The sequence below is a fragment of the Euleptes europaea genome, chromosome 5 (assembly GCF_029931775.1).
Source record: "Euleptes europaea isolate rEulEur1 chromosome 5, rEulEur1.hap1, whole genome shotgun sequence".
Lineage (NCBI taxonomy): Eukaryota > Metazoa > Chordata > Lepidosauria > Squamata > Sphaerodactylidae > Euleptes > Euleptes europaea.
Genome location: NC_079316.1, coordinates 78,045,565 through 78,068,346, shown reverse-complemented (window position 1 = coordinate 78,068,346; position 22,782 = coordinate 78,045,565). Strand labels below are relative to the sequence as shown.

The window sequence follows — 22,782 nt, the reverse complement described above, 5'->3', positions numbered from 1 at the left end:
CTCAGCGCTGACCTGGTTGCTAAGTGCTTCGATTCTGTTTGATTGTCGCCTCTGACCAGCAAAAGAACAAAAGACATATTTTTCGACAAAATGTGCTTCGGTGAGGCTGAAAGAAAGGAGGATGGTCTGGGGAGACTGGCTGGGGGAGAGGCCAGAACGGGCCGAGGGGTGGGAACCTGCCCCGGGCTCCACCAGCTCGGATAGTCAAAAGAGAACAAAACAGACTCAGGCTCCCTTAACTCCATCTCCCTCAACAACCCATATTGCAAGAAATGGTCAATTATGCCCTTTCTAACTGCTAGAGTTAAAGGATACTATGCCTTACTCACAGGGGCTTTACTCCTGGCTTCAACTGAATCACCGCAGGGGGTACATTCTTTTGCACCAAGAACAAAACAGTTGGGGGGGGGGGAGGTGAGAGACACCCAGCAAGGCTTAACCGCCTTGTGAAGAGCTGGGGTTTCTGGAAAACAGGAGTTCTCAGGAACCATCCCCTTTTCCCCCAATTGAGGAATTCCGGTTCCCACACTGCCTCATCCATACAAGAGCCCCCCCCCCACAGACTGAAGAGTCCCCTGGGCCAATACAAGCCCCCCTCCCCAGTCTTCAGGCCCTCAAGTTAAGCCAGACGCTCATCTCCTCCTCAGTTTCCCAGTATCTTTCATTTCATCTGAGGACTCCTTCTTCCTGTTGCATGAAGTGTGTAATGATATTCCCCAAGATGAAGTTAATTCGGGGAAATGCTGTGGGAAACCAGAGTGCTCGACACTATGGCATCGGCACCTCGGTCATGCCAATCTTCAAGTGCTTCAGGAGATGGCAAAGGGAAACCTAAACGCCTCCCGGGGGAAGCCTTTCGTTCTCAGACGTCTCCTGCCCCGGTCCAAGGAAGGACGATCCTGGAGGCACTTAAGCCTTCGCCGGACAGTCCCGTTTCTAACACAGTGAAGTGCATTGGGGGGGGTGAGGTGTGTGTGGGGGGTCCTCCCGGATTGCTGCGGAGAGTGATGAGAACTCTTTGCCCGCGGTCCCGAAGCACCTTAACCCCCACCCCCCACCCCATTTTAAGCCGGTGCTGGTTGAAATCACCCGGTCCGCTCTTGGATCTGAGTGGTTATAAACGGAAATGTGTTCCTCCTAGGCCAAACGCACACACACCCAACACCCAACAAGCCCTCTTTTGCACAAGAGAGCCAGCGGACAGTTCTCGGAGCTTCATACTTGGCGGTCTCCATACTTGGAGACAGTTTCTCCCAGTCGATCGTGCGGGCAATATGCGGGGTTGTCCAACGCGCCTTCCTCTTCAGACCCCAGCTGGTGGGAAACACACACACACACACGCGGACACACAATCCCTTCACCGGTCCCAGGGGGTGAGAGAGAGAAAAGCCCCTGGTTTCACCTAGGAAGAACGGCCCACTCCGAAGGGCAGACGGGGGAACAGCAGAGAATTCGGAGCCGAGGACAGAAACGCGGCGAAAGTTGATCCCGGTGTGGAAAGAAGAAAAGAGCCTTTCCCCCCCCCCCACACCCCATCCCCAGTTGGGCGCATCTTAATGGGGAAAGGAGGAGGCGCCAGAAGAACACACCACCCAAGCCACGTTTTGGGAATTTAGGGAGGGGGGAACCTTTAAAATTAAGATTTCCTTGCCCGTTTATGCCTGGGTTTTTTTTTGCCTCGGATTTGCCGCTCTCTAGACGCACATTTTCCCCATCCCAATTCATAAAACTCTGCAGGGGGGGGGGAACACTTATTTTTGAGTTTAGAGAATTCAGATGGGGAAAATGTGCGTCTAGAGAGCGGCAAATCCAAGGCAAAAAACCCCAGGCATAAGTGGCCCTTGTTTGTTTTTCTTCCTCTTCCCCATCTCCGTATTTTCCCCAAGCCACTTAACAATTTCTTTTAAAAAAAAAATATTATTGTGTATTATTCTTATTTATTATTCTTATTTCCGAAGTGGCTAAGTATTGGGCCGGCGCGATCCTAGAGTTAGGCGGGCGTCGCGCTTCTTAGGATCGCGCGGTTGTTTGGCACCAAAAGGAAAGGGAGAAGGGGGTCAAAATAGACCTGCAAAAAAGCAGCGCGAGTTGGAAAAGCAAATCTTTTTTTCTTTAGAGATCCACCTGGAAAAGAAGGGGATGGGGGGGGGGGGGTTAGAGGCGGGCTGCCAGTTGTTGATCTGCGATCCGAAAAGCAGATCCCAGACCGCCTCCCGGGACGGGGGGGGGGAGGATTCCTTCATCCATCATCCGCATCCCATTGATGTCAACGAGAGCAACAGTCCTCTGGCTCGGAACGGCTGCCCTGGCGTTGGAAATCGATGGATCGCCCAGAAACTTCCTCGGAGAGCGAAGGGATCCCAGCCCCAAGGGGATCCACTCGTCTGGCAGTTCCGGGCAACCGCGCTCCGAGTCCATGGACTTCCCCGGGACGGCCGTGCGGAGAGCGCCGCGACCCGAAACCGCATCGGAGTCCCGAGTCAAACGCGATCCCGAAGCAGTTCAAGAGGTCCCGTTGGGCTCGGAAAGGATCCGCTCGATTGTGGAGGAGCGGGGCCGGAGGGAATCGGGGACGGAGGGGCCGGCTCTTGGGGAACCCACCGGAGCAGAGGACCCTTCGAAAGCCTGCGGGTGAATTTGCAACATGGTCAAACGACCTGCTTTGGGAATTGGGCCTCGGCTGTCCAAACGGTTCATAATGTCCGGTTCATAATGTTAATTCCCAATGAGGTCCAGTTGCCTTGAAACGCAAGTGACGACTGTACTCTTCTCTCTCCCCCCCCCCCACTTTTAAGTCGAGGATTCGCTTTAAAACAAACCTTTCTAGAGCGGCAATCCTAAAAAACACTTACTTAACCGGAGTCTCAAATAAATTAGGTTTCAAAAGCCCTAACGGGCAGGTCATATACCCGGATCCTGGACCCCTAGTCTGAAAATAAGCGCCAACCTTAATACCTTTTAGTACACGTGTTTAGGATTTGATGTACCTCCCCCACCCCCGCAAACACAATGATGGACCTCAACCTCAACTTGGGCCACTTATGCCTGGGAGCTTTTGCCTTGGGTTTGCCGCTCTCTAGATGCACATTTCCCCCATCCAAACTCTCAAAACTCTACGTAGTAGCTTATTTTTGAGTTTTAAGAATTTGGATGGGGAAAATGTGCATCTAGAGAGCGGCAAACCCAAGGCAAAAGTTCCCAGGTATAAGTGGCCTTGGACAGCTGCTGAGCAAGTCCCGGGGTGGGGGTGGGGGAGATTGCGTCTTTGGTTGGTCCTAATAAAAAGTATTATGTGGATTTTGTTCTGGTTTTGGGGTGTGTGTGTGGAGTATTTCGGCACCCTGGCTTGGAATTCAGACGCACTGCAATCCCTCACAAACGAGTGTGCTTTGGAATAGGGGAGACGCTCTTTGTGGTACCGAGGCCCAAGCGACAGGTGGATGGCATTCACACCGGGGAGGGAAGCCTTTAGGAAGAACAGCAAAACACGCTTCAATTTGCTTCCTGGTCGTCTGGATAATAAAGTTTCCGTGTGCTCCCCTTTCTTCGCAACCCGTGGCTTGATGCAGCCGCTTTCTTGTGGGTGGGTCGGGTACCTTTTCATGAAAAAATCATGCTTGGGTTCCCCCCGGATTAATTGCAATGCCTAAGAAGAAAGAGTCCAGCGTCCCTCGCATTTTGGACTAATCACAAAACCCCACCGAACAATCTGGCCCAGAGTTCTTGTTAACACGATTCCCAATAACTATTTTTGCGCTTCAGATTCGATTCCTAAATTCTTTTATTTTATTGTGCTAATCATTTCGGTCAGACTTTTCTCCACTTGACGGGGATATTCCTAACTGTTGTAAAACGGTGGTCCGTATCAGGGCTAGTGCAGAGGAAATTCTGAGCTCCCACGAAGAGCGGACTTAATGTGGTTGAAGAACTGTTTCTTTTTTTCTGCTTCAAGCCAAAACATCAACTCTCTCTAACTCTCTCTCTCTCTGGGGCCATTTATGCACGAGGGTTTTTGCCTTGGCTTTGCCGCTCTCTAGATGCACATTTCCCCCATCGAAATTCTCAAAACTCAACCATCAGCCCCCATGCAGAGTTTTGAGAATTCATATGGGGGAAATGTGCATCTAGAGAGCGGCAAAGCCAAGGCAAAACCTTCCGTGCATAAACGGCCCCTCTCTCTCTCTCTCTCTCTCTCTCTCTCTCTCTCAAAAATGTTTTTAAGGCAGGAAAAGTTCCCTGTCTAACTTGCCCGGGGCCTTTAAACCATTCACGGTTGCTCTCACCAATAAGAGGGGGCTGCTGCTTTCCTCGGAACATTTTCGCCATCACGTTTCCAAACAGAAAACAGAAAGGGGTAGGAAGGCATCAAAAACGGTAAAACGGGAGAATCGGGCAGGCAGATTGTTAGCCTGAATCGCATCCCGCAAACCACCTTGCGACTCTCTGGAGTAAAGTCGGGGGCTGGGAGAGGGGGGGGGAGAGAGAGAAGGCCCGCTTGGGGACGAGAGTCCTCGAGGTAATCGATAGGGACAAAGGTCTGCCCGTTCTGCTTTTAAGGTCTGCGGCGAGATAAGACGGACGCGTCTCAGAAGCGAGCCCAGGCAATAAAGACGCGCAAGAGATAAGCATCGACATCTCGGACATAATAGGGCTGAAAGGCTGGGACGTCGCCCCATTTAGCGGCCCTTCTCCGGCATCCGGAACCTGCGATTGAGCGCTGGGCAGACAGCACAAATCCGTTCGGGGGAAAAGAAGATGTAGTCATAAGGGGCCACGTTAATTCAAAAAGAGAGGGCGAAAATTGCATCCCCTTCAGCCTCAATTATTTCATTTAAACTTCTGCTTTTGCTCAAAGGGTGTTTTTTTTTTTTTTTAATTTGGGGGAGAGGGGGGATCTACAGAATGGAACTGCTTGGGCTGATTTCTCCCAAAGGCCCCTTGCTGATCTGCATGATTTCGATGCCGTAAATTAAATACTACGATATTTTTTCCCCTTAAAAAAAAAAAAAAAAAAAAGCTTAAGCCTAACTAAACTCCCATTCGACGGGACGGATTGAGTCGTCGGAAAGATAAATCAGCGGGCAAATTTACAGCCCGTTTCAAGCACCTCCACTGTATAACAGAAGCCTCATTTAGGGTGGCTCTTGCTCTCCCTCCTCCTCCTCCTCCTCCCCCCCGCTCCTCTGCTCCCGCCCCCCCTCCCGCGATGACGCGGATGCAAAGCGGGGAGACCGGAACGCCGCCCGATTGGCCGGCGGCGCGGGCCTGGGAAGAGGAGCGGCCCAATGGGGGAGCGCGGCCGGCAGGTGGCCGCGAGGTTATCAGCGCATCTGGTCCCAGTCCGGGACTCCGAGCGCGCCGTCGAGTTTCGTGGGCAGGGCGCGCGGCGGGGAGATCGACCCCCGGGGACCCTTTGCACCGGCAGGGACCGCGGCTGCTGCTGCTGCTGCTTTTTTTGCACGCGTAAAGCAGGCGAGGAAGCCACTCCGGCCTCCGTCCGGTTTCCGACGGGATATCCAACCTGGGAAGGCGACGTCGGAGAGGCTCCCAGCCGCCGACAGGCGACGTCGCCGGGAGCAAGCGGGGAGCGCCGCGGTCTCCTTCTCCTGCCCCACTCTCGGCCGCCTCCTTCCTCCGGACCCCGACGACTCCCCGCAGCCCGGCAAGGGAGCCGCGATCGCCGCCTCTCCCCGGGCGGAAAGCTTTGGGACTGGGGCGAGCCTGCGGGGGACAGCCCGAGTCGCTCCCCGCGGCGGGCTCCAGGCGTGGGGCGGGGAGGGAGGGGGCGGGCGGCCGCGGGGTGGGGGCTCCTGCCCGCCCCTTCCCTCCCTCCCTCCCTCCCTCCCTGCCGGCCGCCCCCTTGATGCCCCCCAATGTTAGCCGTGGGGCAGATGGAGGCTAACCGGCCGGGCGCCTTCGTGCTGAGCAGCCCGCCGCTGGCCGCGCTGCACAACATGGCCGAGATGAAGACGTCGCTGTTCCCCTACGCCCTGCAGGGCCCGGCCGGCTTCAAGGCGCCGGCCCTGGGCGGGCTGGGCGCGCAGCTGCCGCTGGGCACGCCGCACGGCATCAGCGACATCCTGGGCCGGCCGCTGGCCGCGCCGCCGCCGCCGGCAGCCTCCTCTCCGGCCTGCCCCGCCTCAACGGGCTGGCCACCGCCGCCGCCGCCGGCGTCTACTTCAACCCGGCCGCCGTCGCCCGCTACCCCAAGCCCCTGGCCGAGCTGCCCGGCAGGCCGCCCATCTTCTGGCCCGGGGTGATGCAGGGGGCGCCCTGGAGGGACCCGCGCCTCGCCTGCCCCGGTAAGGAGCCGGGAGGGGGGAAACGGACCGGGACGCCTCTGGAACCTTTGCAATGGGCTGGGACAACATGAATAGTCATCATCATCATAATATGAGAGGGGGCGCCTTGGCCATCTTAGGGCATGGAGTAGGGGTCACTGGGTTTTTTTTGGGGGGGGGAGGTAGTTGTGAAGTTCCTGCATTGTGCAGGGGGTTGGACTAGATGCCCCCGCTGGTCCCTTCCAACTCTGCGATTCTGTAATAATAATGAATAATGAGGATGTATCGAAAGTTACTTGACTTGATCCTTTCTCAAAAGAGAAGTGAGAAAGCCTAGGTAGGGCCTTCTTTTCTTGCAAGCCGCCGCCCCCCCCCCCCGCCCCCAGTCCATACCGTTAGGGTGGCAGAAGGCAGCTTTCTGCACGTGCTCCGAAAGCCACCTTTTGCTTTGCGAGCGTCCCGGCCGAGCCCTGGCGCCCAAAAGAGACCGGGAGGTTTTTGCCTTGGGTTTGCCGCTCTCTGGATGCGTTTTCCCCATCCGAATTCTCAAAACTCTCCTGGGGGGCTGATTGTTGAGTTTTGAGACTTCGGATGGGGAAAAGGTGCATCTAGAGAAGAGCCGATCCGCCCAGTCTTGCGCAGTCTTGCGCATTCGGATGGGAAATGTGCATCTAGAGAGCGGCCAATCCAAAGCAAAACCGCCTCTGCAGAAATGGCCCGGGAGATAAATTCCCGCAAAGCCTAACCCGGGAGAGGCAGAGGGAGATCACCCCCCACCCACCCAGAGCTCCGGTGGGTAGTGGCGGGATCCAGGCTGGAGGGAGGCTGCTGGTGAAACTCCCGAACCTAGAAGGCGGGACGTGCCTTGGGCAGGGGGTGCCCCGGACTGGCCGAGGGGTCCCCCAGGGGTCCAGACGCCGGTCCCCCGACCCCGCCTGCGGGGGGGACTCGGCGTGAATGGGTGCGGGCCGGCCCGATCCGGCCAGTCCCGCAGGGTCGGACTGCAACAGGCTGCCGGGGCGCCTCCGGGACGTCCCCTGCCGGCGGGGCCGCACTCTGGCCGGCTCGGAGGCCGCAGTCTAGGGCAGGGGAGCCCTCCGCAGAGGGGGATGCCCGTCCGGGGAAGAAGCGGAGCCGGGATCTTGACGGGCCTCTCCATCTCTTCTCTCTCCCCCTTCCTTCCTTCCTTCCTTCCCGGCTTGCAGCCCAGGCCGGGATGGTTTTGGATAAAGACGGCAAGAAGAAACACTCCCGGCCCACCTTCTCCGGGCAGCAGATCTTCGCCTTGGAAAAAACCTTCGAGCAAACGAAGTATTTGGCCGGGCCGGAGCGGGCCCGCCTGGCTTACTCGCTGGGCATGACGGAAAGCCAAGTCAAGGTAAGGCGAGGCGTCGCGATCCGGGAAGGCGAGAAGCCAGCCTCCCCGCGGAGCCCCAAGGCATCCCGGCACGTTCAGCCGGGTTCACGTGGCTGGGATTCTCCTGCCGCCTCTGACGGCCCTACATTTCGAAGCCGGTCCCGTGGAAGGCTGTGGGGGTTGCCCTGAGGAAGGCGGGGATCCTGGGAAGGAAGCACCACTTGGCAAAGTGGAAGTTACTTCTGAGCAGGCATGCCTAGGATTGGGCTGCTTGCGTTTTGAATTTCTATTGGCTTTTCTGTTGGAAAGATACCAGGCTTGCATTTAAAGGAATGGGTTTAGGAGCTGGGCCTATGGTATCCCGGGGTCTTTGGTTTAAAAATAGATATATTTAAAAGCCACTCAATCAGAATTTCATTTTCTAACAAGTTAAGAAAATGCTGCTACCAAGTTGAGTCCAAGTCCCTTTGCTTAAACCCCAGGACTCCGTGATCCTAAACAGGCTTGCTTGCAAATGAAGGCCCACCCCTTCAAAACATTCCCAGAAACCTTTTAAGCATTCCTGCTGTTGTGGCGAAGTAGATTAGCAGCTCAATCCCAAATATGTTTACACACAAGTTCAGAAGGGCCGACTTCTTCAAAAGCGTTCTTAGGGTTGCAGCCTAAATGAATTGCCTGGCTTTCCTAAGCTTCTAAAGGGGGGTTTCCTATATACTAGGGGTTTTTTTTGTATGTATTTTGTTGGCTTATAAAGAGGCAGTGCCCTTTAATAAGAGAAGGTGTTTTTCTAGGGGGGAAATCTATAATTATCCATCCAAAATATTTTCCCACCCTCAAAATATTTCTTAAATTTTAAATCCCTTGTGCCCTTAGTCCAATACTCTACAGAAGCTCTTCGAATTTTCTGGTTGTATTCGGAAGCATTCTGGATGTGAAAGGAGAGAACGTTGTTTAAAAAATACATTGTAATAGGGAGATTTTTATAGCAGCTACCTGTTGGCTTGAAAAAAAATCTCATATTATTAAGAATATGAGTTGCACTGGAAAATTTACAGCTCTGAATGGAATAATTTTTTTTTAGTTAATCGCCTGGCGACCCCCCCCCCCCAACAGTACAATCCTAAACAGGGCTACTCTGAATCCTACTGAAATCTACTCAATGGGGCTTACTCCCAGGAAAGTGTTCTTACAATTGGACTATAAGTGCAACTTTTTTTGCCTCCATTGGTTTCAGTAAGATCTCACAACTGGATCATCCCCCGCTGCCTTATATGAACACTTGATTTCGGACCACTCTGTTGGAGAATTTGTTTGGTGAGGACGGGAGATCAACCGTTTTGATGTCGCCTTTTATTCTGTGGCAACAGAAGTAGCCTCACTGAGTAGTCGGACCAACTGATATTAGTGGGACTTATTTTGCTGTTGAAACTGTAGTAGTAGAAAAGTTTACCCTTAACCTAAGAAGGTGCATGTGGGAGTGTAGAACCCCTATGGTTAAGATTGTGCGAATCCCTTCTTAAACGACTTTGCTTTCAAGTAAGTCGCCCGGAGTTCAGTGGGAGGTTAAACTTTTTAGTTAGAATTTAGCAGTTCTAATTTTATCCCCCTCCTCCCAAAAAAACCCGCGCTACTGAAACCAAAACTCTGCATGGGGGGTAATTTTTGAGTTTTGAGAATTCGGATGGGGGAAATGTGCATCTAGAGAGCAGCAAATCCCAGACAAAACCTCCCAGGCATAAATGGCCCAAGGAAACGTCCTTCAGAATAAACCTGCTGGAGAGTTGTTTTAAACAGGTCGAGCTGATTCTTAAGTCGATGTATTTAGGGCAGTTGTGGTATAAAAGTGTGCGGGGTATGTGATGGTGTAAGGGGGGTGGGGAGAGAGACCTATGTGTAGACCAGGCAGGGATCTCTTTGGGAGTACATAGGGCTGGAGGTGCCAGGGAAATACCAGGCCAGAGCCGGTCTTGAAGTGGTAGATGTATGCCCAGTGAAATAATCAGATCTGAGGGTGTTAGGGGGAGTAGTTCCAGTTATAGGATCGGAACGGGCCCCATGGCAAAGAGTTGAGAGGAAAGTGGCAGCTGTGTCTAACCGGTGTTCTGACCTCTTAGCTAAACCTGCGTTGGGCTGAAATTAAGCATCCCTATTCCGCTACAAAATGTTAGGCAGTGATCTCAAGGCAGGGATCTCTCTTAGGAAAGAGTCCAATGGACCTGGAGCAAATGTGGATGGGATGGGTGTTTACTTGGCAATTAAATCCCACGGAAATAAATGAGACTTACTTCTGGGGAAAAGCGCAATGGATCGGGGCCCATGGGGGCAGCCGCCGTGTGCATGCTTTCTCGGGAGCGATAGGACTGAAATAGCATTTGCAAGTGCATTTTCTGTGGACTCGCCCTGCTGATTTCAGCGCGCTGGTGACCTTCAGGGAATCCGGGTTTCCTCCAAGAGGAGTTACTTGAAGTCCTATATTTAGGATCTGAATTTCTCAGGCTCCCCCCCCCCCCAAAAAAAAGCTTGAACCCCTGCAGGTCTAAATGGACCTGCTTTGCATGCTAATCCCACCCACAGTTTTAAGTGAGTCTTTGTGCCTCTCTGCTTGAAGCTCTGCTGATGGCCCTCCCTGCTCAGCCCGGCTGTCTATACCCCCCCCCTTAGAGAAGGTCATTCAATGCCGATCCCTTACCCCGGCCCCCAAGAATAACTGCATGGTGATTCTCTTTAGGCACTTTCCTTTGCAAGTGGATTTGCCGCTTCACACAGTAAAATCCAGCTGCGAAGTGCACTGATAGTGGATTGAAAGTGCATTATTCGGCATGTGTGAAAGTGCCCTTTTATCCCCCTTATTTGCAATTGCTACGGTTGGGCTATAAATGCTGGCCTCCCTATCCTTTCCGCCCGCTGCTCAATAACGACTACCTGCAGGCCACACTGTGGGTGTGTATTGCAATTCTAAGCGCCATTAAGTATTAGAATTTGCTATTTTAATTTTCCTAGGGATGTTTCAATGTATTGTTTCATCTGATTTTACTATGGTATTGTATGTTTCATAGATTATACGAACCGCTCTGAGCCTGGGGTAGAGCAGGTTATAAATTAAACTAACTAAATAAATGGGGGAGGGGCCTTCTGGATAAAGCAGAGATTCGATTTCATTTAAGCGAATGCCAATTCAAACAGAAACCGGGGTAGTTACCCTGGATTGGTTATCCTGTGAAAGCCAAGGGCTGTTTGTTGGTGTGTGTCAGGGCGGGAAAGTGTTTAGCTACTTGTGACTGGGGGGGGGGGCAGAGCGGTAGTTACCCCATGGGGGTAGGGTTGCCAGGTCCCTCTTCACCACGGGGCAGATTTTGGGGGTGGATCCTGAGGAGGGGAGGGTTTGGGGAGGGACTTTGTTGCCATAGAGTCCAATTTCTACAAGTTGAACTGATCTCTATTGGCTGGAGATCGGTTGTAATAGCAGATTTCCAGCTAGTACCCGGAGGTTAACAAACAAAGACAAGCACTGATGGCACACAGTATATGCAATGAAAATCGCCTTTTCAAAATAATTACAAAAAATAAACTGAACCCGACAAAACTGAACCACGACGAACTGGGTCTTACCGGTCTCCCATCTCGGGATAAAGTAATTCCTAACATCTTATGCGGCTTATATTGATGAACTACACATTGCAAACGCAAGCACACAGTTTGGGCGAAAATGCACGGTCGCTTTATCCTCCTTTAATCCCTGTTTTAGCCAGGAACGAATGCACATTAGGTGAAACGCATGCATTCGATCCTGGCTGAAGCGACCGTGCGCTTTCGCCCTTTTGAGTGTTTAACCCGACGAAAATCCATTCCGGGTTTTCCATCCTTCATCTGGAGAGCAGGCTTGCCTCCGTTTCGTTCGCAGCCGCTTCGCCAACTGAGCATTATATGTGTCTGTAAATATTACAGCTCGTAGGGTTCAGTTTATTTTTTGTAATTATTTCGAAAGGAAATTTTCATTGCATAGACCAGGGGTGGGGAACCTTTTTTCCGGCCAAGGGCCATTTGGATATTTATAACATCATTTGTGGGCCATACAAAACTATTGATGTGGTAAACGGGGGTTTCTGGGGGGAGAGAGAGACCTGAGATCGTTATTTCAAGAAAACAGTTTATTTGCAGCTGCTGACTCAGAGGCCCTAATGGGCAGAAATCTCTGAGCCCCGATTGTACTGAGGGAGAGATATTTATCCAAATTCAAGATGTGGCAACCCATCAACATTCAGGGTAAAGCTGATAGCACGACAGACATAGAGGCGGCAGTAGAGTAACACTTTCACCCAGTTCTTGTTATGGTTTACTGTAACCCTCCATGACTCTTGCCCCAATTCCTTAGCACACAGACATACACACAGAGAGATATCCTGCCCAGCAACAAGCTATTCCCTTGCTGTCCTAATAATTTCAATACATTTACAGAAAGGAAAAGAGATTATTACCAATTGCTAAATCAGTGGATCTTCCATAGTCAGGGGAAGTCTACCTTGCTGTCTCACTATCAACTTAAAAATTAGCCGACCAAGCCCCAAGCAGGCAGCTGCCTGGCTGACACCCCCCCCCCCGGGGAGGGCGGGCAAGCAGGCAGGTATCCAACCGGTGGCACCAGTCCTTCTGAGCTAGAGATCTGCCAGGACCCATGAAGGGCCAGACCAAACGACTTCGCGGGCCTTAAGCGGCCCCCGGGCCTGACGTTCCCCACCCCTGGCATAGACTGTGTGCGATCAGCGCTTGTCTTTCTTTGTTAACTTCCTAATTAAGGACGAGGTTTTCTTTGAAGATTAGTACCCGGAGGTTGGCAACCCTACATGGGGGGGGGTTATGGACCCCCTGGGTGGGCTCGCTGGCAATGGGGGGGGGTGCCTTGCCCCTCGGAGAGGCCTGGGGTTTTTTGTGACGGCCGGTGTGCTCCGCCCCCCATGCAGGTGTGGTTCCAGAACCGGCGGACCAAGTGGCGGAAGCGGCACGCCGCCGAGATGGCCTCGGCCAAGAAGAAGCACGACTCGGAGACGGAGAAGCTGAAGGAGAGCTCGGAGAACGAGGACGACGACGACTACAACAAGCCGCTGGACCCCAACTCGGACGACGAGAAGATCGCGCGGCTCCTGCAGAAGCACAAGGCGGCGGCCGCCGGCGGGCCCCTGGCCCTGCTCAGCCCCTGCAGCAGCGCCTCGGAGCCCTCCTGACTGCCGCCCCCCTGCCGCCCCCCATCCCGCCACCCCCCCGGCCAAGCAGGGTAGCCCGCCTCGGGCCTGGCCGCCGCCGCGCCACGTGTACAGCCCCCGCCACGTCTGTAGATAGCTCCGTACGGAAGAAGTTCAGGGCCGGAAGGCGCCCCGGTCCCCGTTTCCGGCCTCTTTCCTGCGCATGCGCGAGGGTGGGGGCGCGGGGGTGGGAAAGCGTCGCCGCTTCGAACGGGGCCTTCCCCTGAGGATTGCTCCCGGCCGAGGACTGCCCCGGAACTAAACTTCCCGGGGCCCAGTTTGACTTCGGAAAGGTTTCTTGGACGCAGCCCCGTTCACGGGGCTGCGTCCCAAGAAACCTTTCCGAAGTCAAACTGGGCCCCGGGAAGTTTAGTTCCGGGGCAGTCCTCGGCCCGAAGCTCGGCCCAACCCGCTTGGCGGGGAACCGGACCGAGGTCCGGGGCCGCAAAGGGTTTGAGGCTGGGGGAAGCGGCGCTTGGGGTTGGACCCCTCCCCCCGAGGCTCGGTTGGTGGGGAGCTCCGCCCCGAGGAGGGCTGCGAGCGAGAGGCGGTCCAATCGTGGAGAGGGGATGTGGAGCAGAGCGGCTGCAGTACTGCGCATGCTCACTGCCGCTGGGGCCTCTTTCCCAAGGGTCGCAAGGAGGCTGCTCGGCAATTCCTCCCCCTGGGTTCAGTTCAGTTTCTAACAACTAGCCTTAATTATTATTATTTTTTACTTGCTGGTTTACGGGCTGCTGCTGTTTTTTTTTTTTTTTTTTTTTGCAATTTTTGGACGGAACTTACTTCCCAGTCATTCCTTGATCTGAGCATGCTTTTGCTTTGGGGGCAAAAAACACACGCTCCATTGAAATGAATGGACCCTTCTTTGAAGCAGATGGGCGTAGGATGAGGTGGAGTGGTTTGCATTTAGGAAAGCTACCTTTTCATTGCCCTGACCTGGATGGCCCAGGCTAGCCTGATCTCGTCAGATCTCAGAAGCTAAGCAGGGTCAGCCCTGGTTAGTATTTGGATGGGAGACTACCGAGGAAGTCCAGGGTTGCTGTGCAGAGGAAGGTGCTGGCAAACCACCTCTGTTAGTCTCTTGCCATGAAAACCCCCAAAAAGGGGTCGCCATAAGTCGGCTGCGACTTGACGGCACTTTACACACATATACACACACCTTTTCATTGGTTACGGCGCCCCACCCACCCCCAACAATCAAAGTTTTGTTACTGGTTTTGTATATGGGTCGTGGACTCCTGGCTCAGCCACTTTGTATATAGAAAATTACAGATTTTTGTGATGTATATTTCTAGTGTAAAAAAACAAACCAGTTTTCTTTCCTCCTCTTTTATTTTGGATTTGGATGGCTTCACCGATCTCCCTTTTTCTTTGAAATTGTGTTTAAAGGGAGAGAACTGCAAAACTTGATTTTCAATTGGCTTCAAACTCTTATGGTTGGAAAGACTTTGTATAAATCAATAAATTATTTAACAAGCTTCTCTTTTTGCGGAATATCAGCCTTTGGATGGGCAGCAACGGTCCCTTTCTTCTGCTTACTTCATGTGTGGAGTTTTCTGCATCACCTGGATGCCAGAGAAGGGGAGTTTTTTTGGGTTTTTTAAATAGGGGATTTGCAGTTGGGTTGTAAACATTGGAATGTGACGTCACCCCATGGGTCAGTAATGACCCGGTGCTTGCACAGGGGACTACCTTTACCAATTGATATGCCTTTGGAAGGAGAGGATCCAAACTTACCTTGGTAAAGGACAGAGCATCATGAAGGAAGAATACATGCTGTAGTGAGATTTGGCTTGAAGACACCAAAAACATTGAGACCTGTGGCTTTGAATATCTTTATTTAGAAGCCATTCCCATTGATATAAGCGGAGCACATTTTCGAGTAAAGCTGCATTTTCTTGATGCATGGTCAGCAATGACAATTTCACCATTGATTTCAGCGGGAACCAGATGGCTGACTTGCCTATTTATTTATTTGTTAATTCCATGCTTTCCTCCTTATTGGCGACAAAGAGGCTTAGAAAATGGTCCTCATCTCCTCCATTTTATCCCCACAGCAACAGGTAGGTTAAGGCTGAGATACAACGACTGGTCCAGGGTCACCCAGCGATTTTCTATGGCAGCGTAAGGATTTGAACCTGTCTTCTAGTTCCTATCTGTCACTATAACAAGTACATCACACTGCATTTGTGAGAAGTGTGTTAGTTAAAGTTTCATAGGGAGTGAGACAACTAACTTCAAGCCCTGTTCAGATGCCTGAAAACTCAGGAATAGGGAGATGCTTTACTCATTAGGTCAGTTTTCCTGCAGAAGCAAATGTGCGGAAGAAGCAGGGATGGTCTTAGCCAATGGGTAATGGGCAGCTGCCCTGGCCCCTGCACTGGGGGGGGTGGGGGCTCAAACCTACAACCCCCCACCCCTTGCCGTAAGAGGAAAAGCAGGCTTCTGCTGCACCCATCCCATCTGTCACCCATGAAAACTTCTATGCCACCCCTGCTTCTGCAGCTTTGCATGACTGCCCCTCACAAGTGAAATTTGTGTCATAAAGGTGGGTGTCAAGTCCATCCTGCTGCATACAGTTTCAGACAGTTTAACTGGATTCCTTTCCATTCCAAACTGCAGTATTGGGGCAGCCATTTGATTGAACAGTCAATCAGTTAAAATCACATACATTTTCCTGTGAGTAAAAACAATAGTTCTGATGCAAGGAGCGCACTTTCTTTTTTAAAAAAATGCACATTGTGTGAAAGTGAGGGGAATGCCTCCTAAAAGGGCACTTGCTGTCTGCAGGTTATGTGCAAAATTGTATTAAAATATATATTTTTGAAAGCTGCTGGGGTAATTGAGTTAATCAAGCTTTGCAGTTGATTAACAGATCGAATGTTGCACCTCTAAGTTGTATGTGTGCATGGGTAGTGTGAGAGAACAGAAGAGCCAATTCGACAAGCATCTCATGTGAAAGTGCTCACAGACCAGATCAGAAAGGCCAGGAGACAGAGGGACCGGGAAGACCTGTTCTGGTCACTGGCTGCTTTTCTCTACCATAAGGAGTCTCAGATCTCAGAAGCTAAGCAGGGTCAGCCCTGGTTAGTATTTGGATGGGAGACCACCAAGAAATACCAGGGTTGCTGTGTAGAGGAAGGCAGTGGGAAACCACCTCTGTTAGTCCCTTGCCTTGAAAACCCCAAAAGGGACATGTCGGCTGCGACTTGAAGGCACTTTACACACACACAAGGAGTCTCAAAACAGCTTACAGTCACCTCCCCCCTCCACAACAGGCACCTTGTGAGGTATGTGGGGCTGAGAGAGTTCTGAGAGAACTGTGACTAACCCAAGGTCACCCAGTAGGCTTCATGTGGAGAAGTGGTGAATCGAACCCGGTTCTCCAGATTAGAGTCCGCCGCTCTTAACCACTGCACCATACTAGCTCGTGATGTAAAAGACACTTAAGCATCTGAGGCAGAAAATCCCAGTGGCGTCAACCAAACACCTTTTGAGGGGTGTTCCCAACCAAGACTGGAAGATTTTTATGTCAGGGTTGCAGGTACACAAAGCAAGATCACACAACTGCAGTAAGAATAAGGATCTAGTGGTACCTTGCAGGCAAATTATATTTTGTTCCATCGTAAGCATGTATGGACTAGAGCAGCGGTTCCCAATCTGTTCTCCATGGAGCACTTGGTGCTCTGCGAAGCATCTAGTGCTCCGTGACGAGATTGGAAAGAAAAATACTACTGTCATTTGGTTTAGTAGATAGGTGCTAGGTGAAAATTAGTGCTCCAGGATGAATTTCTCTCCTGAAAAGTACTTGACTCAAAAAGTTTGGGAACCTCTGGACTGGAGCAGGCTTTTAGTGAGAAACTCCTCACTAGGGAGTTTAAAACATTTAAAACTGTTCTCTTTCATTTTGTCTCTCAACCTGACAACGTGCACAAGAGATGCAAGACCAAGATTGTGTTGACAAAGTCAATGGCCTGCACTTTCAAGTTTCGGCTGCTTTGAGTCTCCACTGGGGTGAAAAACTGGGGACAGTAAAATAAATAAATAGATACTGCTGGGGCTTAGAACTGTGTCCTCAAAGCTTAATTCCTACAGTGAGAAGCACCGGGCTCAGTCCTGTCTGGAAACATTTGCTCTGATCTGGCAGTACTACCACAAGTTGCAATATGTCATCGGAAAACATAGCTGAGGCTTTGGAGTGCTTATGGGCAATTGGACAATGTACTGATGCATCTTTAATGTTGCATTATTGCATGGTATTTGTGAAAGCTGCCCAAACATACGTATACCCCACAAAAAGCTTAGATGCCAAGAAAGGGGCACTGTGCATATGATTAGATACACTTTTTATATCTGCAAGGCTAGTACTGCAGTCAAAAGCTCTGCTCACGACCTGAGTTCGATCCCGAAGGAAGTCAGCTTCAGGTAGCCAGCTCAAGGTTGACTCAGCCTTCCATCCTTCTGAGGTCGGTAAAATGAGTACCCAGCTTGCTTGGGGTAAAGTGTAGATGACTGGGAAAGGCAGTGGCAACCCCCCCAGTAAACACAGTCTGCCTAGTAAATGTCGGGATGTGACATCACCCCATGGGTAAGTGATGGCCCGGTTGCTTGCACAGGGGACTACCTTTACTTTTTAGAAACTGGAAGGCGAGGATACAAACCTTTACTTTTCCATAAAGCTCACTGAGCGACCTTGGGTCGCTCACTGTCTCAGCCTATCCTATTACAGGATTGTCCTGAAGATATAAGGGAGGGGAAATACCATGTGTACTAGTGTGGGATAAAAATTATTAGGCATTAATCAAAATAAAGGGCTCAGTTAAGTTTGCAATGCAAGCATAAAGCTTTGCAACTACCCAGGCCCTCTACTTTCCCCTCCCTTTCTAAATTAGGTCTGATCCAAACTAATCTCCAGTTTTTCAGGAAAACAAGGTCTTCTCCTGTTACTCAAAATGGAAGCGTCTGGGGAAAAAGTGTAGCCCAACCAGAGACTCCAAAATTTGGAGGCCCAAATGACACCTTTTACTCCAGAAATGGCCTTTAAGTGGGGAAGGTGATCTAAAACTTTCCTGCCTCTGATCGAGAAAACCCAGGCTCGTGCCGGAATAAATTCAGTTGGTCTTTAAGGTGCCACTGGTCTACTTCTCCAATAGCTTTCCACCTAGGGTTAGCAACCTCCAGGTGGTGGCTGGGGATCTCCTGCTATTACAACTGATCTCCAGCTGATAGAGATCAGTTCACCGGGAGAAAATGGCCACTTTGGCAATTGGACTCTGTGGCATTGAAGTCCCTCCCCTCCCTAAACCCTGCCCTCCTCAGGCTCCACCCCCAAAACCTTTCCTTTCTGGAAAGTTTGGGGGTTACCGCACTTTGTATTCCCAGCGATGTATTAAGAGTTTGAAAATGTTGTAAAAAACATCGCTTTAAAGGGTTTTTTGGATACCACGGCTTATAAACGGTTGGAAGACGTCTTCACAGCTAAAGGCGGAGGAGACGGCGAGGGGTCTCTAGCGCCAGTCGAGCCGATCTTTGCAGTCAGGGCAACTTTTCCTTGAGTGGAAAGGAGTCGACGGAGGTGATCTGAGCGCGTTGCAATGCTCGGCCGGTGCCCAGTCCGCAAACGCATTTGCTTTCATGCCATTTACGCACGGGAGGTTTTGCCTTGCATTGGCCGGTCTCGAGACGCACATTTTCCCCCATCCAAATTCTCAAAAGTCTCAAAAATAACCACCCCCCATGCAGAGTTCTGAGAATTCGGATGGGGAAAATGTGTCTCGAGAGCGGCCAATGCAAGGCAAAACCTCCCGTGCGTAAATGGCCAATGTGTCAGTGATTTGCACCGCAATAACAAGTTTGAACTCCAGTGAAGCAGAAGGCTGCCGATTTGGAGCTTTACGAGTTGATTCGGGTGTGTGTGTGTGTGTGTGTGTGTGTGACCATTTCAACGATATTCATTGCTTATTCATTCCCTAAATGAATAATTTAACATACTGTTAACATTTACATACTAATGCTTGTCTGAGTTCACTCTCCTCTACTTAAAGACAGATGGATTCACTTTCTAGCTGTATCTGAAGAAGTGAGCTGTGGCTCACGAAAGCTCATACCCTGCCAGAAAATATTTTTGTTAGTCTTTAAGGTGCTACTGGACTCTTGCTCTTTTCTACTATCGCAGACAGAATAACACGGCTACCCACTGTGAATCATTCTCTAAAGTGGCTTATAAATCGGGGAACCACACGCTGAACCATCGGGACTTAACTTGAGTAAATGTCATAGGTTAGAGTTCTTAGGGGCTTCAGCTGCGACTTCTACTCGTAAGGCTTATGAACTAGCAGGACAAAGTTGTGCAACCCAGTCGTGTTCACGCTTACTTGGAAGTAGGTTGCACAACATTCAATGGACATTGGCCACAGTAAGCTTTAGGCTGTATTCCTGCACACACCGGCTGGGTCCCATTAAATTCCATGGCACTTAATCTTCTAAATAATCAGGCACAGGGTCAGTCAGTACAAAAGACAGCTTTGCAGGAGGTGGAGGGTAATTGGTTCTTTGATCTACCAGGCTGAAGATGGTTAATAGGGCCATACTGGCAAATTCAACCAAAAATATTATTGATATGTAAAAAGCTCTGCATCCCAAAATAAGCTTTGGTGGCCATCACAAATCATATACCTCCCCACTCTCCCGGGAGAGTGTACCCCCATCCAGAACCTGATTGTAGCACTAACTGCTCCAACCAGTTCAAGCTCATCTCTCATTGTCTCTGAAACTTTTCCTGTTGGGCATCCTTGAAAAATTGACCTGGGGGTTCACCTGATTGGTTTTAATGGGGGTTATTCTAAGTAATGGTTGGGTCACACCTGATTCTTGTTCTTGACTTTGAAAAGCATCCAGAATAAGGGGGCAAGGAATCATTTGCAGTTGACTTTTCACCTGTACGAGTTTGCAGGGGAAGTTAGAATCCTCCCTAAGGGTTGAGTTTTGAGATACTCTAACCATCAAGACAAGAGTCACTGGAAAAGACAATACTGCTAGGAAAAGTTGAAGACAGCAGGAAGAGGAAGACCCAACAAGAGATAGATTGACTCTATAAAGGGAACCACGGCCCTCAATTTGCAAGACCTGAGCAAGGGTGTTAAAGATGTTTTGGAAGACATTGATTCACAGGGTCACCATGAGTCAGAAGTGACTTGGTAACATTTACACACACAACTTTCTAATGTCCTTTTCTTGGCTCAGGACAAGGTCTTTCTATAATTTGACAGGATAAAGGAAGGGATGGTCTCAGGAAGAGGAGTGGGGAGAGAGGATTAAGCACACTTCTTTATAAAAAGGATTTTTCTGATCTAGAAGGCAGAAGCTGCAAGTTTGTGAGTGCTTCTAGATCCAGGCCTCCTCCTGAATGATCAGGTTGAGATTGGGGCTGGGAGACACACTTGCATTCCTAATAATGTCCAATCTGGACAACTGCAATAAATTTTGGAGGCTGCCTTTTGATACTGCAGATCAGTCCGTTGCACCACGTCAACTCTACTGGATACCAGTAGATGTCTGAGTCAAATTCAAGATGCTTGTTGCTACCTTTAAAGCTCTGCATAGTCTCGGTGAAAGATAGTCTAGGAAGTACATTCTCTCATAGGTATGTCCCTGTTTCTTAAGATTCAGTTTAGAGAACCTTTTAATGGCTCCTCCACCCTCTATTGGGCTGCTAGCTATTATAGATGGTCTTCTATGTGGTGGCTCCCACCCAGACTACGGAAGCAGATGCTGGGATCTGTCAATTTAGGGATTTTGACCCATTTAAACAGGCTTCGGGGCTCTCTATTAAGACACTTTTGCAGTATAATATGCGTAATCTGCTCTTTTTTGCTTTGATTCGCTTTGGTTTAGTCATTTTTTAAAATTTGGACGGTTGTATTATCATACATTACATTTTATTTTAATGATTATTTGCATGGTTATAAGTGTATGATAAGTCTTCTAGGCAAATAATGAAGCATTGGATGACACCCAGTTAGTGAAACACACTGAACATATCTTACCTTTTGCTACCTAGATTGGAATGTCCTGGATGCAGTTCTGCTATCCATGTTCCATGGAAGCAATGGATACACAAAGAGAGTTGGAAGAGTAGGGAAGATATTACCAGCTGCAGTTTCCCATTTCATAGAATATGTGTGCGTGCCCCCAAATCACAACCAACTTATGACAACCACCAACAAGGAGCTTCCAAGGCAAGTGATGAAACAGGGGTGGTTCTCCACTGCCTTCCTCCGCAGCCTTCCTTGATGGTCTTCCATCCAAGTATCGGCCTTGCTTAGCTTCAGAGATCTGTTGAGACTGGGCTATACCATACCATTCCATGCCCCCCTCATAGAATAGCAGTGAGAAGAAACTCTTTCTTCTTCTCTACCCATAACGCTAAAACAGAACGTTCCTGGGATCTCAAACTGGAAGCCTTAGACCCAGCTAATAAACTCTGCAATAGTTTTTGAGCTCACACCAATACTCGGTGTCCTTGTATTAATACAAGTTGTAACTTGGAGGAAGGACAGTCCTCAAGCCCCACCAAGGAGATGACAATCCATCTGCTTTTGCAGCAAAAGCAAGCTCATCCGGCCCTTTCTAGATGATTGTTCATGGAGGGTAGGCTGCATTTGACGTTGTTAAATTGAACAGGCCTGGCTCGTTGATTAAAAAAACAACCCACCACCACTTGAAGAAGAAGAGTTGGGTTTTTTATATGCTGACTTGCTCTACCACTTAAGGAAGAATCAAACCGGTTTACAATACAATCACCGTCCCCTCCCCACAGCAGACACCCTGTGAGGGAGGTGGGGTTGAGAGAGTGTGACTAGCCCAAGGTCACACAGCTGGCTTCATGTGTAGGAGTGGGGAAACAAATCCAGTTCACCAGATTAGCCTCTGCCGTTCATGTGGAGGAGTGGGGAATCAAACCCGATTCTCCAGATCAGAGTCTACCGCTCCAAACCACCGCTCTTTACCACTAGACAGACACCACCAATTAAAGAAACAGAGTTCTCTAAAATAATATTAACCTTCCCATTGACTCCAAATAACTGAACGGACATATTGATACTGTTATCCTGGAAAGGAACTATGTTCTGGAGGATGTTTGTACTGCACAGGCGCTTGAAGAAGTTCTTATTTCTCTTGGAAACCATTATTATTTGATGGTAGTGGTGGTGTTTTCTTCTATGCAACACAACTAGGCAAGCCTGCAGCATCCTCCCAGCGCTCAGAATCCCCCAAGACTTCTCAGTTCCAGATGCACAGGGATTTTGCTATGCTTTGTGAACAAAGTGCTTCCAAAGGAATTATCAGAGCCTAAGACTTTGGAGCCGCTGGAAACTTATACAATTTTAAAAAAAATGGTAAGGGGAGGTTGTAATAAAATCAAATCATCAGCATTACTGTTTAGAATTTCCAGCTTGTGATAACATTTGAAAATATGTTTAACTAGCAACCCAGCTGAGCCAGAGTAATCATTTAAGGCAACTTTTGCCATCATGTTGCAGCCAACTTATGGCGATCATAGGGTTTTCAAGGCAAGAGATTTCCAGAAGTGGTTTGCCATTGCCTGCCTCTGCGGTAGCGACCCTGGACTTCCTTGGTGGTCTCACATAATAAGCAGGGCCGATCTATCAAAGTCCACTGGATCTCAAGGGGACCCCCCCTTTAGGATTAAAACTTTGTGTTTCTCCCTTAAAAGGGGGCTGCAATCCCACACACACTTGTCCGGGGTAAACCTCAGTGGAAATTACTTCTAGTAAATGTGCGAAGGGCTAAGCACTGACCTGGAGTTTTACTTACACATGATCCTAACACTTTAAGTAGAGATCATGTTACTTGGCTGAAATCAGCCTGACTTTTGACTTGATCC

General features: G+C 50.1%; 1 protein-coding gene across 1 annotated transcript; it reads left to right on the top strand.

Annotated features, from left to right (window-relative positions):
* Positions 1-5,873: 5,873 nt before the first annotated feature.
* On the top strand, positions 5,874-12,857 carry NKX6-2 (NK6 homeobox 2). Its single transcript, XM_056850111.1, is given in 4 exon segments — positions 5,874-6,101; positions 6,104-6,302; positions 7,487-7,659; positions 12,597-12,857. Coding segments are annotated over 4 exon segments (861 nt in total).
* The last annotated feature ends 9,925 nt before the right edge of the window (positions 12,858-22,782 follow it).